At 64.1% G+C, this 20,935-nt stretch overlaps 2 protein-coding genes across 2 annotated transcripts in view; one reads left to right on the forward strand and one right to left on the reverse strand.

The window, feature by feature from the left end:
• Positions 1-401: 401 nt before the first annotated feature.
• Positions 402-20,935, forward strand: part of LOC136046019 (5-oxoprolinase-like) — a gene marked incomplete at its 3' end in the record, with an annotated part of 42,849 nt that continues 22,315 nt past the window's right edge. The window contains 8 exon segments of the mRNA XM_065732242.1: positions 402-425; positions 1,656-1,806; positions 5,140-5,169; positions 5,172-5,219; positions 5,222-5,298; positions 8,624-8,725; positions 11,647-11,824; positions 19,712-19,875. Coding sequence (XP_065588314.1) covers positions 402-425; positions 1,656-1,806; positions 5,140-5,169; positions 5,172-5,219; positions 5,222-5,298; positions 8,624-8,725; positions 11,647-11,824; positions 19,712-19,875 — 774 coding nt within the window.
• LOC136046018 (shematrin-like protein 2) lies at positions 9,442-11,566 on the reverse strand (the record flags this gene model as incomplete). The annotated part of the gene is given in 5 exon segments (XM_065732241.1): positions 9,442-9,482; positions 10,262-10,330; positions 10,333-10,588; positions 10,630-10,829; positions 10,930-11,566. Coding segments are annotated over 5 exon segments (1,203 nt in total), but the record flags the coding sequence as incomplete, so codon positions are not given.

Below are 20,935 nucleotides of genomic sequence, written 5' to 3' on the forward strand. Positions count from 1 at the left end.
ATGGGGCACTATGGGTCTCTATGGGTCTCTGTGGGTCTCTATGGGGCGCAGTGGGTCTGTATGTGGGCCCTATGGGTCTCTATGGGACTCTATGTGTCTCTATGGGGCGCTATGGGTCTGTATGGGACCCTATGGGTCTGTATGGGTCTCTATGGGTCTCTTTGGGGCCCTATGGGTCTGTATGGGGCGCTGTGGGGCGCTGTGGGGCGCTGTGGGTCTCTATGGGTCTCAATGGGTCTCTATGGGGCACTATGGGTCTCTATGGGGCCCTATGGGTCTCTGTGGGTCTCTATGGGGCGCAGTGGGTCTGTATGGGGCCCTATGGGTCTGTATGGGTCTGTATGGGTCTCTATGGGGCCCTATGGGTCTGTATGGGGCTCTGTGGGGCGCTGTGGGGCGCTATGGGGCGCTGTGGGGCTCTGTGGGTCTGTATGGGTCTGTATGGGTCTCTATGGGGCCCTATGGGTCTGTATGGGGCTCTGTGGGTCTCTATGGGTCTCTATGGGGCGCTATGGGGCTCTATGGGTCTCTATGGGGCACTATGGGTCTCTATGGGGCGCAGTGGGTCTCTATGTGTCTCTGTGGGTCTCTATGGGGCGCAGTGGGTCTCTATGGGTCTCTATGGGTCTCTATGGGACTCTATGGGTCTCTTTGGGTCTCTATGGGTCTCTATGGGTCTCTCTGGGGCTCTGTGCGTCTCTATGGGTCTCTATGGGGCACTATGGGGTCTCTATGGGTCTCTGTGGGTCTGTATGGGGTGCAGTGGGTCTCTGTGGGTCTCTATGGGTCTCTATGGGTCTCTATGGGGCCCTATGGGTCTGTATGGGGCTCTGTGGGGTGCTCTGGGTCTCTATGGGTCTCTATGGGTCTCTATGGGGCCCTATGGGTCTGTATGGGGCTCTGTGGGGCGCTGTGGGGCGCTGTGGGGCGCTATGGGGCGCTATGGGTCTCTGTGGGTCTCTATGGGGCTCTGTGCGTCTCTATGGGTCTCTATGGGGCACTATGGGGTCTATATGGGGCCCTATGGGTCTCTATGGGACTCTATGTGTCTCTATGGGTCTCTATGGGGCCCTATGGGTCTCTATGGGTCTCTATGGGGCCCTATGGGGCTCTGTGGGGCGCTGTGGGGCTCTGTGCGTCTCTATGGGGCGCTATGGGTCTGTATGGGGCTCTGTGGGGCGCTGTGGGGCGCTGTGGTGCTCTATGGGGCGCTGTGGGGCGCTATGGGGCGCTGTGGGGCTCTGTGGTGCTCTATGGGGCGCTATGGGGCGCTATGGGGCGCTATGTGTCTCTATGGGTCTCTATGGGTCTCTATGGGGCCCTATGGGTCTCTATGGGGCTCTGTGGTGCTCTATGGGGCGCTATGGGGCGCTATGGGGCGCTATGTGTCTCTATGGGTCTCTATGGGTCTCTATGGGGCCCTATGGGTCTCTATGGGGCTCTGTGGGTCTCTATGGGGCACTATGGGTCTCTCTGGGGCTCTGTGGTGCTCTGTGGGGCGCTGTGGGTCTCTGTGGGTCTCTATGGGTCTCTATGGGTCTCTATGGGGCCCTATGGGTCTCTGTGGGGCGCTGTGGGGCGCAGTGGGTCTCTATGGGGCTCTATGGTGCTCTGTGGGGCGCTATGGGGCGCTATGGGGCGCTGTGGGCCCGCAGCACGGTGGTGGTGGAGCGGGCTGCGCGGCGGAGCTGACGGCGCTCGGGGACCTCCGCATCTCCGTGGGCAGCGCCGCCCCCCGCGCGCTGGGGCCGCACCTCGACCCCGTGCTGCTGTCCCTCTTCTCGCACCGCTTCATGAGCATCGCAGGTGGGGGGCACTTGTGGGGGTCCTATGGGGTGGGGGGGGAGATGGGGGGCACTTGTGGGGTTTCTATGGGGCTGGGGGGGAGATAGGGGGCTGGGGGGATGGAGGGCACTTGTGGGGGTCCTAGGGGTAGGGGGGGAGATGGGGTCTGGGGTGGATGGAGGGGGGGGGATGGGGGGCACTTGTGGGGTTTCTATGGGGGGCACTTGTGGGGCTTCTATGGTGGTGGGGGGCACTTGTGGGGTTTCTGTGGGGGTGGGGGGGAGATGGGGGGCTGGGGGATGGAGGGGGGGGATGGGGGGCATTTGTGGGGTTTCTATGGGGTGGGGGGGGAGATGGGGGGCACTTGTGGGGGTCCTATGGGGTGGGGGGGGAGATGGGGGGCTGGGGTGGGGGGTTGGGGGGCACTTGTGGGGTTTCTATGGGGGGCACTTGTGGGGCTTCTATGGGGGTGGGGGACACTTGTGGGGTTTCTGTGGGGCTGGGGGGGGAGATGGGGGCTGGGGTGGGGGGTTGGGGGGCACTTGTGGGGTTCCTATGGGGGTGGGGGGGAGATGGGGGGCTGGGGTGGGGGGTTGGGGGGCACTTGTGGGGGTTCCTATGGGAGTGGGGGGGGAGATGGGGGGCTGGGGTGGGGGGTTGGGGGGCAGTTGGCCAGGCAGCAGTAGATCACTTATGGGGCAGCCGTGGGACAGCTGTGGGGCAGGCCCTGACTTAGCACTATGCGGAGCAGAGCAGATGGGGCAGCAGTGGGGCAGCTATGGGGCAGCCATGGGGCAGCAGTGGGGCAGCTATGGGGCAGCAGTGGGGCAGCAGTGGGGCAGCCATGGGGCAGCAGTGGGGCAGCCATGGGGCAGCAGTGGGGCAGCTATGGGGCAGCCATGGGGCAGCTATGAGGCAGCTATGGGGCAGCCATGGGGCAGCTATGGGGCAGCTATGGGGCAGGCCGTGACCCAGCGCTGTGCATAGCAGAGCAGATGGGGCAGCAGTGGGGCAGCAGTGGGGCAGCTATGGGGCAGCAGTGGGGCAGCCATGGGGCAGCTATGGGGCAGCCATGGGGCAGCAGTGGGGCAGGCTGTGACCCAGCGCTGTGCATAGCAGAGCAGATGGGGCAGCCATGGGGCAGCTATGGGGCAGCTATGGGCAGGCCGTGACCCAGCGCTGTGCATAGCAGAGCAGATGGGGCAGCCATGGGGCAGCTATGGGGCAGCTATGGGGCAGCCATGGGGCAGCAGTGCGGCAGCAGTGGGGCAGGCCGTGACCCAGCGCTGTGCATAGCAGAGCAGACGGGGCAGCCATGGGGCAGCTATGGGGCAGCCATGGGGCAGCTATGGGGCAGCAGTGGGGCAGCAGTGGGGCAGCCATGGGGCAGCTATGGGGCAGCTATGGGGCAGGCTGTGACCCAGCGCTGTGCATAGCAGAGCAGATGGGGGAGCCATGGGGCAGCTATGGGGCAGCCATGGGGCAGCCATGGGGCAGCCATGGGGCAGCTATGGGGCAGCAGTGGGGCAGCAGTGGGGCAGGGCCGTGACCCAGCGCTGTGCCTAGCAGAGCAGATGGGGCAGCTATGGGGCAGCCATGGGGCAGCCATGGGGCAGCCATGGGGCAGCTATGGGGCAGCAGTGGGGCAGCAGTGGGGCAGGCCGTGACCCAGCGCTGTGCCTAGCAGAGCAGATGGGGCAGCTATGGGGCAGCCATGGGGCAGCCATGGGCAGCTATGGGCAGCTATGGGGCAGCTATGAGGCAGCTATGGGGCAGCTATGGGGCAGCTATGGGGCAGGCTGTGACCTACCCCTGTGCATAGCAGAGCAGATGGGGGAGCCATGGGGCAGCTATGGGGCAGCTATGGGGCAGCAGTGGGGCAGCCATGGGGCAGCTATGGGGCAGCTATGGGGCAGCTATGGGGCAGGCCGTGACCTACCCCTGTGCATAGCAGAGCAGATGGGGCAGCCATGGGGCAGCTATGAGGCAGCTATGGGGCAGCAGTGGGGCAGCCATGGGCAGCTATGGGGCAGCTATGGGCAGCTATGGGGCAGGCTGTGACCTACCCCTGTGCGTAGCAGAGCAGATGGGGCAAGCCATGGGGCAGCAGTGGGGCAGCTATGGGGCAGCTGTGGGGCAGCTATGAGGCAGCTATGGGGCAGCAGTCGGGGCAGCTATGGGGCAGGCTGTGACCTACCCCTGTGCATAGCAGAGCAGATGGGGGAGCCATGGGGCAGCTATGGGGCAGCTATGGGGCAGCAGTGGGGCAGCCATGGGGCAGCTATGGGGCAGCTATGGGGCAGCTATGGGGCAGGCCGTGACCTACCCCTGTGCATAGCAGAGCAGATGGGGCAGCTATGGGGCAGCTATGGGGCAGCTATGGGGCAGGCCCTCACCTACCCCTGTGCATAGCAGAGCAGATGGGGCAGCTATGGGGCAGCTATGGGGCAGCTATGGGGCAGGCTGTGACCTACCCCTGTGCGTAGCAGAGCAGATGGGGCAGCAGTGGGGCAGCTATGGGGCAGCTATGGGGCAGGCTGTGACCTACCCCTGTGCGTAGCAGAGCAGATGGGGCAGCAGTGGGGCAGCTATGGGGCAGCTATGGGGCAGGCTGTGACCTACCCCTGTGCGTAGCAGAGCAGATGGGGCAGCAGTGGGGCAGCTATGGGGCAGCTATGGGGCAGGCTGTGACCTACCCCTGTGCGTAGCAGAGCAGATGGGGCAGCAGTGGGGCAGCTATGGGGCAGCTATGGGGCAGGCTGTGACCTACCCCTGTGCGTAGCAGAGCAGATGGGGCAGCAGTGGGGCAGCTATGGGCAGCTATGGGGCAGGCCGTGACCTACCCCTGTGCGTAGCAGAGCAGATGGGGCAGCAGTGGGGCAGCTATGGGGCAGCTATGGGGCAGGCCGTGACCCAGCGCTGTGCATAGCAGAGCAGATGGGGCAGCAGTGGGGCAGCAGTGGAGCAGCTATGGGGCAGCAGTGGGGCAGCTATGGGGCAGCTATGGGGCAGCTATGGGGCAGCCATGGGGCAGCTATGAGGCAGCTATGGGGCAGCCATGGGGCAGCTATGGGGCAGCTATGGGGCAGGCTGTGACCTACCCCTGTGCATAGCAGAGCAGATGGGGCAGCTATGGGGCAGCCATGGGGCAGCTATGGGGCAGCTATGGGGCAGCTATGGGGCAGCTATGAGGCAGCTATGGGGCAGCTATGGGGCAGGCCGTGACCCAGCGCTGTGCGTGTAGCAGAGCAGATGGGGCAGCCATGGGGCAGCCGTGGGGCAGCTATGGGGCAGCTATGGGGCAGCTATGGGGCAGCTATGGGGCAGGCTGTGACCTACCCCTGTGCGTAGCAGAGCAGATGGGGCGCGTGCTGCAGCGCAGCGCATTTCCACGAACGTGAAGGAGCGGCGCGATTTCTCGTGCGCGGTGTTCGGCGCGGCGGGGAACTCGTGAGCAACGCGCCCCACATCCCCGTGCACCTCGGCGCCATGCAGGACGCCGTGCAGTTCCAGGTGCGCCGCTGGGGGGCGCCCGCGGGGACCGCACGGACCCATAGGGACCACGGGGAGCCACGGGGAGGGCTGGGACCCATGGGGAGCCATGGGGAGGGCTGGGACCCATAGGGACCCATAGGGACACATAGAGACCCATAGGGACCCACGGGGACCATAGGGACCCATAGGGACCCATAGGGACACATAGAGACCCATAGGGACACATAGAGACCCATAGGGACCCATGGGGAGCCATGGGGAGGGTGGGACCATAGGGACCCATGGGACAGGAGGCTGGGACCCATAGGGACCCATAGGGACACATAGGGACACATAGGGGAGGGCTGGGACCCATAGGGACCCATGGGGAGGGCTGGGACCCATAGGGACCCATGGGGAGGGCTGGGACCCATAGGGACCCACAGGGACCCACAGGGACCCATAGGGACCCATAGGGACACATAGGGAGGGCTGGGACCCATAGGGACCCATGGGGAGGGCTGGGACCCATAGGGACCCATGGGGAGGGCTGGGACCCATAGGGACCCACAGGGACCCACAGGGACCCATAGGGACCCATAGGGACACATAGGGAGGGCTGGGACCATAGGGACCCATAGGGACACATAGGGAGGGCTGGGACCCATAGGGACCCACAGGGACCCACAGGGACCCATAGGGACCCACAGGGACCCATAGGGAGGGCTGGGACCCATAGGGACCCATAGGGACCCATAGGGACTCATGGGGAGGTCTGGGACCCATAGGGACCCACGGGGACCATAGGGACCCATAGGGACCCATAGGGACACAAAGAGACCCATAGGGACCCATAGGGACACATAGGGACCCATAGGGACCCACGGGGACCCATAGGGACCCATAGGGACACATACAGACCTATAGGGACACATAGAGACCCATAGAGACCCATGGGGACCCATAGGGACCCACAGGGAGGGCTGGGACCCATAGGGACCCATGAGGAGGAGAGCTGGGACCCACAGGGACCCATAGGGACCCACGGGGACCCATAGGGAGGGCTGGGACCCATAGGGACCCACGGGGACCCATAGGGAGGGCTGGGACCCATAGGGACCCACAGGGACCCACAGGGACCCATAGGGACCCACAGGGACCCATAGGGAGGGCTGGGACCCATAGGGACCCATAGGGACCCATAGGGACTCATGGGGAGGTCTGGGACCCATAGGGACCCACGGGGACCATAGGGACCCATAGGGACCCATAGGGACACAAAGAGACCCATAGGGACCCATAGGGACACATAGGGACACATAGGGACCCACGGGGACCCATAGGGACCCATAGGGACACTACAGACCTATAGGGACACATAGAGACCCATGACCCACAGGGAGGGCTGGGACCCATAGGGACCCATGAGGAGGAGAGCTGGGACCCACAGGGACCCATAGGGACCCACGGGGACCCATAGGGAGGGCTGGGACCCATAGGGACCCACGGGGACCCATAGGGAGGGCTGGGACCCATAGGGACCCATAGGGACCCACGGGGACCCATAGGGAGGGCTGGGACCCATAGGGACCCATAGGGACCCACAGGGACCCATAGGGAGGGCTGGGACCCATAGGGACCCATAGGGACCCACGGGGACCCATAGGGAGGGCTGGGACCCATAGGGACCCACGGGGACCCATAGGGAGGGCTGGGACCCATAGGGACTCATAGGGACCCACGGGACCCATAGGGAGGGCTGGGACCCACAGGGACCCATAGGGACCCACGGGGACCCATAGGGAGGGCTGGGACCCATAGGGACCCACGGGGACATATAGGGAGGCTGGGACCCATAGGGACCCACGGGGACCCATAGGGAGGGCTGGGACCCATAGGGACTCATAGGGACCCACGGGGACCCATAGGGAGGGCTGGGACCCATAGGGACCCATAGGGACCCACAGGGACCCATAGGGAGGGCTGGGACCCATAGGGACCCATAGGGACCCATAGGGACACATAGAGACCCATAGAGACCCATGGGGACCCATCGGGACCCATAGGGACCCACAGGGAGGGCTGGGACCCATAGGGACCCATAGGGACCCATAGGGACCCATGGGGAGGTCTGGGACCCATAGGGACCCACAGGGAGTGGTGAGACCCATAGGGACCCATAGGGACCCATAGGGACACATTAAGACCCATAGGGACACATAGAGACCCATAGAGACACATAGGGACCCATAGGGACACATAGAGACCCATAGAGACCCATGGGGACCCATCGGGACCCATAGAGATGCACTGAGACCCATAGAGACCCATAGGGACCCATAGAGACCCATAAGGGGTGCTGAGACCCATAGGGATGCACTGAGACCCACAGATTCCCCCCCTGACCCCCATCCTGCCCCATAGACCTCCCCTGACCCCCATCCTGCCCCACAGATCCCCCCATCCTGCCCCATAGCCCCCCCTGACTCCCATCCTGCCCCACAGATCCCCCCATCCTGCTCCATAGCCCCCCCTGACCCCCATCCTGCCCCACAGATCCCCCCATCCTGCCCCACAGATCCCCCCCATCCTGCCCCATAGCCCCCCCTGACCCCATCCTGCCCCACAGATCCCCCCATCCTGCCACATAGCCCCCCCTGACTCCCATCCTGCCCCACAGATCCCCCCATCCTGCCCCACAGATCCCCCCATCCTGCCCCATAGCCCCCCCTGACTCCCATCCTGCCCCACAGATCCCCCCATCCTGCTCCATAGCCCCCCCCTGACCCCCATCCTGCCCCACAGATCCCCCCATCCTGCCCCACAGATCCCCCCATCCTGCCCCATAGCCCCCCCTGACCCCATCCTGCCCCACAGATCCCCCCATCCTGCCACATAGCCCCCCCTGACTCCCATCCTGCCCCACAGATCCCCCCATCCTGCCCCATAGCCCCCCCTGACCCCCATCCTGCCCCATAGACCTCCCCTGACCCCCATCCTGCCCCACAGATCCCCCCATCCTGCCCCATAGCCCCCCCTGATCCCCATCCTGCCCACAGATCCCCCCATCCTGCCCCACAGATCCATCCTTCCTGCCCCACAGATCCATCCTTCCTGCCCCACAGATCCCCCTATCCTGCCCCATAGCCCCCCTGACCCCCATCCTGCCCCACAGATCCCCCCATCCTGCCCCATAGCCCCTCCTGACCCCCATCCTGCCCCACAGATCCCCCCATCCTTCCTCACAGATCCATCCATCCTGCCCCACAGATCCCCCCATCCTGCCCCACAGATCCATCCATCCTGCCCCACAGATCCCCCCATCCTGCCCCATAGCCCCCCTGACCCCCATCGTGCCCCACAGATCCGCAACGTGGGCCATGATCTGCAGCGCGGGGACGTCCTCCTGAGCAACCACCCCATAGCGGGGGGCAGCCACCTCCCCGACCTCACCGTCATCACCCCAGTACGGGCGGGGAACTGGGAGCACTGGGAGCACTGGGAGGGGTGGGGGAGGGGTACGGGGGCACTGGGAGGGGTGGGGGAGGGGTATGGGGGCACTGGGAGGGGTGGGGGAGGGGTATGGGGGCACAGGGCGGGGTGGGGGAGGGGTATGGGGGGCACTGGGAGGGGTGGGGGAGGGGGTATGGGGGACACTGGGAGCACTGGGAGCACTGGGAGGGGTGGGGGAGGGGTACGGGGGGCACTGGGAGCACTGGGAGAGGTGGGGGAGGGGTATGGGGGGCACTGGGAGGGGTGGGGGAGGGGTATGGGGGGCACTGGGAGCACTGGGAGGGGTGGGGGAGGGGTATGGGGGGCACTGGGAGGGGTGGGGGAGGGGTATGGGGGGCACTGGGAGCACTGGGAGGGGTGGGGGAGGGGTACGGGGGGCACTGGGATGGGTGGGGGAGGGGTATGGGGGCACTGGGAGCACTGGGAGGGGTGGGGGAGGGGTAATGGGGGGCACTGGGAGGGGTGGGGGGAGGGGTATGGGGGTCACTAGGAGCACTGGGAGGGGTGGGGGAGGGGTATGGGGGGCACTGGGAGGGGTGGGGGAGGGGTATGGGGGGCACTGGGAGCACTGGGGGCACTGGGAGCACTGGGAGGGGTGGGGGAGGGGTATGGGGGGCACTGGGAGCACTGGGAGCACTGAGAGGGGTGGGGGAGGGGTTATGGGGGTCACTAGGAGCACTGGGAGGGGTGGGGGAGGGGTACGGGGGGCACTGGGATGGGTGGGGGAGGGGTATGGGGGCACTGGGAGCACTGGGAGGGGTGGGGAGGAGTATGGGGGGCACTGGGAGGGGTGTGGGGGAGGGGTATGGGGGGCACTGGGAGCACTGGGAGCACTGGGAGGGGTGGGGGAGGGGTATGGGGGGCACTGGGAGCACTGGGGAGGGGGTGGGGAGGGGTATGGGGGGCACTGGGAGGGGTGGGGGAGGGGTATGGGGGGCACTGGGAGCACTGGGAGCACTGGGAGGGGTGGGGGAGGGGTATGGGGGGCACTGGGAGCACTGGGGGAGGGGAGGGGTATGGGGGGGCACTGGGAGGGGTGGGGGAGGGGTACGGGGGCACTGGGAGCACTGGGAGGGGTGGGGGAGGGGTATGGGGGCACTGGGAGCACTGGGAGGGGTACGGGGGACACTGGGAGCACTGGGAGGGGTGGGGGAGGGGACCCATAGACCCCCATAGATGGCAATAGCCACCCTATAGACCCCTATAGATACACATAGACCCCCATAGCCACTCCATAGACACCCATAGACCCCCATAGACTCCCATAGCCACCCCATAGACCCCCATAGACCCCCATAGCCACCCCATAGACCCCCATAGACTCCCATAGCCACCCCATAGACCCCTATAGATACACATAGACCCCCATAGCCACCCCATAGACCCCCATAGACCCCCATAGCCACCCCATAGACCCCCATAGACCCCCATAGCCACCCCATAGACCCCCATAGACTCCCATAGCCACCCCATAGACCCCTATAGATACACATAGACCCCCATAGCCACCCCATAGACCCCCATAGACCCCCATAGCCACCCCATAGACCCCCATAGACCCCCATAGCCACCCCATAGACCCCCATAGACTCCCATAGCCACCCCATAGACCCCTATAGATACACATAGACCCCCATAGCCACCCCATAGACCCCCATAGACCCCCATAGCCACCCCATAGACTCCCATAGATACACATAGCCACCCCATAGACCCCCATAGACCCCCATAGCCACCCCATAGACCCTCATAGACCCCCATAGCCACCCCATAGACCCTCATAGACCCCCATAGCCACCCCATAGACCCCCATAGACTCCCATAACTACCCCATAGACCCCCATAGATGGCAATAGCCACCCCATAGACCCCCATAGATACACATAGACCCCCATAGCCACCCCATAGACCCCCATTGATGGCAATAGCCACCCCATAGACCCCCATAGATACACATAGACCCCCATAGACCCCCATAGACCCACATAGACTCCCATAGCCACCCCATAGACCCCCATAGACCCCCATAGCCACCCCATAGACCCCCATAGATACACATAGACCCCCATAGCCACCCCATAGACCCCCATAGATACACATAGACCCCATAGACCCCCATAGACCCCCATAGACTCCCATAGTCACCCCATAGACCCCCATAGACCCCCATAGCCACCCCATAGACCCCCATAGATACACATAGACCCCCATAGCCACCCCATAGACCCCCATTGATGGCAATAGCCACCCCATAGACCCCCATAGATACACATAGACCCCCATAGACCCCCATAGACCCACATAGACTCCCATAGCCACCCCATAGACCCCCATAGACCCCCATAGCCACCCCATAGACCCCCATAGATACACATAGACCCCCATAGCCACCCCATAGACCCCCATAGATACACATAGACCCCATAGACCCCCATAGACCCCCATAGACTCCCATAGTCACCCCATAGACCCCCATAGACCCCCATAGCCACCCCATAGACCCCCATAGATACACATAGACCCCCATAGCCACCCCATAGACCCCCATTGATGGCAATAGCCACCCCATAGACCCCCATAGATACACAGAGACCCCCATAGCCACCCCATAGACCCCCATAGATACACATAGACCCCCATAGCCACCCCATAGACCCCCATTGATGGCAATAGCCACCCCATAGACCCCCATAGATACACAGAGACCCCCATAGACCCCCATAGACTCCCATAGCCACCCCATAGCCACCCCATAGACCCCCATAGATACACATAGCCACCCCATAGACCCCCACAGACCCCCATACCCACCCCATAGAACCCCTCCAGACCCCAAAGAGGCAGCAGTGGGGTGAGCGCGGCCGTGCCCCATAGGTGTTCTGGGAGGATGTGGCTGCGCCGGTGTTCTGGGTGGCGAGCCGGGGGCACCACGCCGATATTGGGGGGCTGACGCCGGGCTCCATGCCCCCCCACTCGAAGACGCTGAGCGAGGAGGGGGCCGTGTTCATCTCCTTCCACCTCGTTAGGGCCGGAGTCTTCCAGGAGAGGGTGGGTGCAAATGGGGGGGACTTTGGGGGGGGGTTGGGGGGAGGGGGAGGTTGAGGTGTGGGGTGGATGTGGGGATGTGGGGGGCGGGGGTGTGGGGACATGGGGTGGGGATGGGGGTGGCTGTGGGGTGGCTGCTGGGATCTGGGGGGGTCTGTGGGGTGGCCATGGGGAATAACGAGGATCTATGGGGTGGCTGTGGGGTGGCTGCTGGGATCTGGGGGGGTCTGTGGGGGTCTATGGGGAATAACAAGGATCTATGGGGTGGCTGCTGGGATCTGGGGGGGTCTGTGGGGGTCTGTGGGGAATAACGAGGATCTATGGGGTGGCTGTGGGGTGGCTGCTGGGATCTGGGGGGGTCTGTGGGGGTCTATGGGGAATAACGAGGATCTATGGGGTGGCTGTGGGGGTGGCTGCTGGGATCTGGGGGGGTCTGTGGGGTGGCCATGGGGAATAACAAGGATATATGGGGTGGCTGCTGGGATCTGGGGGGGGTCTGTGAGGGGCTATGGGGAATAACGAGGATCTATGGGGTGGCTATGGGGTGGCTGCTGGGATCTGGGGGGGTCTGTGGGGGTCTGTGGGGAATAATGAGGATCTATGGGGTGGGGATGGGGGTCTGTGGGGAATAACGAGGATCTATGGGGTGGCTGTGGGGGTCTGTGGGGAATAACGAGGATCTATGGGGTGGCTGTGGGGTGGCTGCTGGGATCTGGGGGGTCTGTGGGGTGGCCATGGGGTTCTGTGGGGTGGCTATGGGTGGCTGCTGGGATCTGGGGGGGTCTGTGGGGGTCTGTGGGGAATAACGAGGATCTATGGGGTGGCTGTGGGGTGGCTGCTGGGATCTGGGGGGGTCTGTGGGGGTCTGTGGGGAATAACGAGGATCTATGGGGTGGCTGTGGGGTGGCTGCTGGGATCTGGGGGGGTCTGTTGGGGGTCTATGGGGAATAACGAGGATCTATGGGGTGGCTGTGGGGTGGCTGCTGGGATCTGGGGGGGTCTGTGGGGTGGCCATGGGGAATAACGAGGATCTATGGGGTGGCTGCTGGGATCTGGGGGGGTCTGTGAGGGGCTATGGGGAATAACGAGGATCTATGGGGTGGCTATGGGGTGGCTGCTGGGATCTGGGGGGGTCTGTGGGGGTCTGTTGGGAATAACAAGGATCTATGGGGTGGCTGCTGGGATCTGGGGGGTCTGTGGGGGTCTGTGGGGAATAATGAGGATCTATGGGGTGGGGATGGGGGTCTGTGGGGAATAACGAGGATCTATGGGGTGGCTGTGGGGGTCTGTGGGGAATAACGAGGATCTATGGGGTGGCTATGGGGTGGCTGCTGGGATCTGGGGGGTCTGTGGGGTGGCCATGGGGTTCTGTGGGGTGGCTATGGGGTGGCTGCTGGGATCTGGGGGGGTCTGTGGGGGTCTGTGGGGAATAACAAGGATCTATGGGGTGGCTGCTGGGATCTGGGGGGATCTGGGGGGTGTGTGGGGAATAACAAGGATCTACGGGGTGGGGATGGGGGTCTGTGGGAATAACGAGGATCTATGGGGTGGCTGTGGGGGTCTGTGGGGAATAACGAGGATCTATGGGGTGGCTGTGGGGTGGCTGCTGGGATCTGGGGGGGGTCTGTGGGGGTCTGTGGGGAATAACGAGGATCTATGGGGTGGCTGTGGGGTGGCTGCTGGGATCTGGGGGGATCTGGGGGGTGGCCATGGGGTTCTGTGGGGTGGCTATGGGGTGGCTGCTGGGATTTGGGGTTGATCTGTGGGGGTCTGAGGGGGTCTGTGGGGAATAACGAGGATCTATGGGGTGGCTGTGGGGTGGCTGCTGGGATCTGGGGGGATCTGTGGGGTGGCCATGGGGTTCTGTGGGGTGGCTATGGGGTGGCTGCTGGGATCTGGGGGGGTCTGTGGGGGTCTGTGGGGAATAACGAGGATCTATGGGGGTGGCTGTGGGGGTCTGTGGGGAATAACGAGGATCTATGGGGTGGGGATGGGGGTCTATGGGGAATAACGAGGAACTATGGGGTGGCTGTGCGGGTCTGTGGGGAATAACAAGGATCTATGGGGTGGCTGCTGGGATCTGGGGGGATCTGGGGGGTGTGTGGGGAATAACGAGGATCTATGGGGTGGGGATGGGGGTCTGTGGGGAATAACGAGGATCTATGGGGTGGCTGTGGGGTCTGTGGGGAATAACGAGGATCTATGGGGTGGCTGTGGGGTGGCTGCTGGGATCTGGGGGGGGTCTGTGGGGGTCTGTGGGGAATAACGAGGATCTATGGGGTGGCTGTGGGGTGGCTGCTGGGATCTGGGGGGATCTGTGGGGTGGCCATGGGGTTCTGTGGGTTGCTATGGGGTGGCTGCTGGGATCTGGGGGGGTCTGTGGGGAATAACGAGGATCTATGGGGTGGGGATGGGGGTCTGTGGGGAATAACGAGGATCTATGGGGTGGCTGTGGGGTGGCTGCTGGGATCTGGGGGGGTCTGTGGGGGTCTGTGGGGAATAACGAGGATCTATGGGGTGGCTGTGGGGTGGCTGCTGGATCTGGGGCGGGTCTGTGGGGTGGCCATGGGGAATAACGAGGATCTATGGGGTGGGGGATGGGGGTCTGTGGGGAATAACGAGGATCTATGGGGTGGTTGTGGGGGTGGCTGCTGGGATCTGTGGGGGTCTGTGGGGAATAACGAGGATCTGTGGGGTGGCTATAGGGTGGCTGCTGGGATCTGGGGGGGTCTGTGGGGTGGCCATGGGGTTCTGTGGGGTGGCTATGGGGTGGCTGCTGGGATCTGGGGGGGTCTGTGGGGGTCTGTGGGGAATAACGAGGATCTATGGGGTGGGGATGGGGGGTCTGTGGGGAATAACGAGGATCTATGGGGTGGCTGTGGGGTGGCTGCTGGGATCTGGGGGGGTCTGTGGGGGGTCTGTGGGGAATAACGAGGATCTATGGGGTGGCTGCTGGGATCTGGGGGGGTCTGTGGGGGTCTATGGGGAATAACAAGGATCTATGGGGTGGCTGCTGGGATCTGGGGGGGTCTGTGGGGGTCTGTGGGGAATAACGAGGATCTATGGGGTGGCTGTGGGGGTGGCTGCTGGGATCTGGGGGGGTCTGTGGGGGTCTGTGGGGAATAACGAGGATCTATGGGGTGGCTGTGGGGTGGCTGCTGGGATCTGGGGGGATCTGGGGGGTGGCCATGGGGTTCTGTGGGGTGGCTATGGGGTGGCTGCTGGGATTTGGGGTGATCTGTGGGGGTCTGAGGGGGTCTGTGGGGAATAACGAGGATCTATGGGGTGGCTGTGGGGTGGCTGCTGGGATCTGGGGGGATCTGTGGGGGTGGCCATGGGGTTCTGTGGGGTGGCTATGGGGTGGCTGCTGGGATCTGGGGGGGTCTGTGGGGGTCTGTGGGGAATAACGAGGATCTATGGGGTGGCTGTGGGGGTCTGTGGGGAATAACGAGGATCTATGGGGTGGGATGGGGGGTCTATGGGGAATAACGAGGAACTATGGGGTGGCTGTGCGGGTCTGTGGGGAATAACAAGGATCTATGGGGTGGCTGCTGGGATCTGGGGGGATCTGGGGGGTGTGTGGGGAATAACGAGGATCTATGGGGTGGGGATGGGGGGTCTGTGGGGAATAACGAGGATCTGGGTCTGTGGGGGAATAACGAGGATCTATGGGGTGGCTGTGGGGTGGCTGCTGGGATCTGGGGGGGTCTGTGGGGGTCTGTGGGGAATAACGAGGATCTATGGGGTGGCTGTGGGGTGGCTGCTGGGATCTGGGGGGATCTGTGGGGTGGCCATGGGGTTCTGTGGGTTGCTATGCGGGTGGCTGCTGGGATCTGGGGGGGTCTGCTGGGGAATAACGAGGATCTATGGGGTGGGGATGGGGGTCTGTGGGGAATAACGAGGATCTATTGGGGTGGCTGTGGGGTGGCTGCTGGGATCTGGGGGGGTCTGTGGGGGTCTGTGGGGAATAACGAGGATCTATGGGGTGGCTGTGGGGTGGCTGCTGGGATCTGGGGGGGTCTGTGGGGTGGCCATGGGGAATAACGAGGATCTATGGGGTGGGGATGGGGGTCTGTGGGGAATAACGAGGATCTATGGGGTGGTTGTGGGGTGGCTGCTGGGATCTGTGGGGGGTCTGTGGGGGAATAACGAGGATCTGTGGGGTGGCTATAGGGTGGCTGCTGGGATCTGGGGGGGTCTGTGGGGGTGGCCATGGGGTTCTGTGGGGTGGCTATGGGGTGGCTGCTGGGATCTGGGGGGGTCTGTGGGGGGTCTGTGGGGAATAACGAGGATCTATGGGGGTGGGGATGGGGGTCTGTGGGGAATAACGAGGATCTATGGGGTGGCTGTGGGGTGGCTGCTGGGATCTGGGGGGGTCTGTGGGGGTCTGTGGGGAATAACGAGGATCTATGGGGTGGCTGCTGGGATCTGGGGGGGTCTGTGGGGGTCTATGGGGAATAACAAGGATCTATGGGGTGGCTGCTGGGATCTGGGGGGGTCTGTGGGGGTCTGTGGGGAATAACGAGGATCTATGGGGTGGCTGTGGGGTGGCTGCTGGGATCTGGGGGGGTCTGTGGGGGTCTGTGGGGAATAACGAGGATCTATGGGGTGGGGATGGGGGTCTGTGGGGGAATAACGAGGATCTATGGGGTGGCTGTGGGGGTCTGTGGGGAATAACGAGGATCTATGGGGTGGCTGTGGGGTGGCTGCTGGGATCTGGGGGGGCCTGTGGGGGTCTATGGGGAATAACGAGGATCTATGGGGTGGCTGTGGGGTGGCTGCTGGGATCTGGGGGGGTCTGTGGGGGTCTGTGGGGAATAACGAGGATCTATGGGGTGGCTGTGGGTGGCTGCTGGGATCTGGGGGGGTCTGTGGGGTGGCCATGGGGAATAACGAGGATCTATGGGGTGGGGGATGGGGGCTCTGTGGGGAATAACGAGGATCTATGGGGTGGTTGTGGGGTGGCTGCTGGGATCTGTGGGGGTCTGTGGGGAATAACGAGGATCTGTGGGGTGGCTATAGGGTGGCTGCTGGGATCTGGGGGGGTCTGTGGGGTGGCCATGGGGTTCTGTGGGGTGGCTATGGGGTGGCTGCTGGGATCTGGGGGGGTCTGTGGGGGTCTGTGGGGAATAATGAGGATCTATGGGGTGGGGATGGGGGTCTGTGGGGAATAACGAGGATCTATGGGTGGCTGTGGGGGTGGCTGCTGGGATCTGGGGGGGTCTGTGGGGGTCTGTGGGGAATAACGAGGATCTATGGGGTGGCTGCTGGGATCTGGGAGGGGTCTGTGGGGGGTCTATGGGGAATAACAAGGATCTATGGGGTGGCTGCTGGGATCTGGGGGGGTCTGTGGGGGTCTGTGGGGAATAACGAGGATCTATGGGAGTGGCTGTGGGGTGGCTGCTGGGATCTGGGGGGTCTGTGGGGGTCTGTGGGGAATAACGAGGATCTATGGGGTGGGGATGGGGGTCTGTGGGGAATAACGAGGATCTATGGGGTGGCTGTGGGGTAGCTGCTGGGATCTGGGGGGGGTCGGCCATGGGGAATAACGAGGATCTATGGGGTGGCTGCTGGGATCTGGGGGGGTCTGTGGGGGTCTATGGGGAATAACGAGGATCTATGGGGTGGCTGCTGGGATCTGGGGGGGTCTGTGGGGGTCTATGGGGAATAACGAGGATCTATGGGGTGGCTGTGGGGGTCTGTGGGGAATAACGAGGATCTATGGGGTGGGGATGGGGGTCTGTGGGGAATAACGAGGATCTATGGGGTGGCTGTGGGGGTCTGTGGGGAATAACGAGGATCTATGGGGTGGCTGTGGGGTGGCTGCTGGGATCTGGGGGGGTCTGTGAGGGGCTATGGGGAATAACGAGGATCTATGGGGTGGCTATGGGGTGGCTGCTGGGATCTGGGGGGGTCTGTGGGGGTCTGTGGGGAATAACAAGGATCTATGGGGTGGCTGCTGGGATCTGGGGGGATCTGGGGGGTGTGTGGGGAATAACGAGGATCTATGGGGTGGGGATGGGGGTCTGTGGGGAATAACGAGGATCTGTGGGGTGGCTGTGGGGTGGTTATGGGAGTCTATGGGACTCTATGGGGTGTCTGTGGAGTGCTTGTGGGGCTCTGTGGGGATCTATGGGGTGGTTGTGGCAATCTATAGGGATATGGTGCCCCGTTGCCATGGTGATGGGCAGGGCTCCCTGGTGACTTGGTGCTCCGTTGCCATGGCGACACGGTGCCCTGTTGCCATGGTGACTTGGTGCCCCGTTGCCATGGCGACACGGTGCCCCGTTGCCATGGCGACACGGTGCCCCGTTGCCATGGTGACTTGGTGCCCCGTTGCCATGGCGACACTGTGCCCTGTTGCCATGGTGACTTGGTGCCCCGTTGCCATGGCGACGCGGCGCCTCGTTGCCATGGTGACTTGGTGCCCCGTTGCCATGGCGACACTGTGCCCTGTTGCCATGACGACACTGTGCCCTGTTGCCATGGTGACTTGGTGCCCCGTTGCCATGGCGACACAGTGCCCTGTTGCCATGGCGACACAGTGCCCCCGTTGCCATGGTGACTTGGTGCCCCGTTGCCATGGCGACACGGTGCCCCGTTGCCATGGTGACTTGGTGCCCCGTTACCATGATGACACAGTGCCCTGTTGCCATGGTGACTTGGTGCTCCGTTGCCATGGCGATGTGGTGCCCCGTGATGGGCAGGGCTGCCCCGTTGCCATGGCGACGCGGTGCCCCGTTGCCATGGTGACGCGGTGCCCCGTTGCCATAGAGAAAGGCAGGGCCCCCTGTTGCCATGGTGACTTGTTGCCCCGTTGCCATGGCGACGCGGTGCCCCGTTGCCATGGCGACTTGGTGCCCCTTTGCCATGGTGACGCGGTGCCCCGTTGCCATGGAGAAAGGCAGGGCTCCCCGTTGCCACGGTGACTTGGTGCCCCTTTGCCATGGCGACGCGGTGCCCCGTTGCCATGGAGAAAGGCAGGGCTCCCCGTTGCCACGGTGACTTGTTGCCCCGTTGCCATGGCGACGCGGTACCCCCGTTGCCATGGCGACACAGTGCCCCGTTGCCATGGTGACGCGGTACCCCGTTGCCGTGGAGAAAGGCAGAGCTCCCCGTTGCCATGGTGACTTGGTGCCCCGTTGCCATGGCGATGCGGTGCCCCGTGACGGGCAGGGCTCCCCCATTGCCATGGCGACGCGGTGCCCCGTTGCCATGGTGACTTGGTGCCCCGTTGCCATGGCGACACAGTGCCCTGTTGCCATGGTTACGCGGTACCCCCGTTGCCGTGGAGAAAGGCAGGGCTCCCCGTTGCCACGGTGACTTGTTGCCCCGTTGCCATGGCGACGCGGGGCCCCATTGCTGTGGTGACGGGCAGGGCTCCCTGTTGCCATGGTGACACAGTGCCCCGTTGCCATGCTGATGGGCAGGGCTCCCTGGTGACTTGGTGCCCCGTTGCCATGGCGACACGGTGCCCTGTTGCCATGGTGACTTGGTGCCCCTTTGCCATGGCGACGCGGTACCCCGTTGCCATGGAGAAAGGCAGGGCTCCCCGTTGCCATGGTGACTTGGTGCCCCGTTGCCATGGCGATGCGGTGCCCCGTGACGGGCAGGGCTCACCCATTGCCATGGCGACGCGGTGCCCCGTTGCCATGGCGACGCGGCGCCTCGTTGCCATGGTGACTTGGTGCCCCGTTGCCATGTTGATGGACAGGGCTCCCTGGTGACTTGGTGCCCCGTTGCCATGGCGACGCGGTACCCCGTTGCCGTGGAGAAAGGCAGGGCTCCCCGTTGCCATGGTGACTTGGTGCCCCGTTGCCATGGTGATGCAGTGCCCCGTTGCCACGGCGACGCGGTGCCCCGTCGCCGTGGTGACGCTCGGGTGTCCCCGCAGCGGTGTCGGCGGTGCTGGAGCGCAGCGGGACGCGGGCGCTGCGGGACAACGTGGCGGACCTGCGTGCGCAGGTGGCCGCCAACCACAAGGGGGCGCTGCTGCTCCGCCAGCTCGTGGGCGCCCACGGCCTCAGCGGCGTCACCGCCTACATGGAGCACATCCGGGTGCGTGCCGCCCCCCCCCGCCCCGCCCCGCCCCGGCAGCGACCCCTGAGGGGACCCCGAAATTGGGCCCCAGAGGGGCTCCTGAGGGGACCCCGAAATTGGGCCCCAGAGGGGCTCCTGAAGGGACCCCGAAAATGGGCCCCAAAGTGGCCCCAAAAGGGACCCCGAAATTGGGCTCCAGAGGGGCTCCTGAAGGGACCCCGAAAATGGGCCCCAGAGTGGCCCCGAAAGGGACCCCAAAAATGGGCCCCAAAGTTACCCCAAAAGGGACCCCGAAGATGGGCCCCAAAGTGGCCCCAAAAGGGACCCCGAAATTGGGCCCCAGAGGGATTCCTGAGGGGACCCCGAAATTGGGCTCCAGAGCGGCTCCTGAGGGGACCCCGAAATTGGGCCCCAGAGTGGCCCCGAAAGGGACCCCGAAATTGGGCTCCAGAGGGGCTCCTGAAGGGACCCCGAAATTGGGCCCCAGAGCGGCTCCTGAGGGGACCCCAAAAATGGACCCCAAAGTGGCCCCAAAAGGGACCCCGAAAATGGGCCCCAGAGCGGCCCCAAAAGGGACCCCGAAATTGGGCCCCAGAGTGGCCCCGAATCGGCCCTGAGAGCGACCCCAAAGTGGCCCCAAATTGTCCCCCAGAGTGACCCCAAAGTGGCCCCAAAAGGGACCCCGAAAATGGGCCCCAAAGTGGCCCCGAAAGGGACCCCGAAATTGGGCCCCAGAGGGGCTCCTGAGGGGACCCCGAAATTGGGCCCCAGAGTGGCCCCGAAAGGGACCCAGAAATTGGGCTCCAGAGCGGCCCCAAAAGGGACCCCGAAATTGGGCTCCAAAGGGGCTCCTGAAGGGACCCCCAAAATGGGCCCCAGAGCAGCCCTGAAAGGGACCCCGAAATTGGGCCCCAGAGCGGCCCCGAAAGGGACCCCGAAATTGGGCCCCAGAGCGGCCCCGAATCGGCCCCCAGAGTGACCCCAGAGTGGCCCCAAAAGGGACCCCGAAAATGGGCCCCAAAGTGGCCCCGAAAGGGACCCCGAAAATGGGACCCAGAGTGGCCCTGAAAGGGACCCC

Source organism: Cyrtonyx montezumae, unplaced genomic scaffold (genome assembly GCF_038088225.1).
Source record: "Cyrtonyx montezumae isolate F1298 unplaced genomic scaffold, pur_monq_1.0 scaffold_155, whole genome shotgun sequence".
In the NCBI taxonomy this organism is placed as follows: domain Eukaryota; kingdom Metazoa; phylum Chordata; class Aves; order Galliformes; family Odontophoridae; genus Cyrtonyx; species Cyrtonyx montezumae.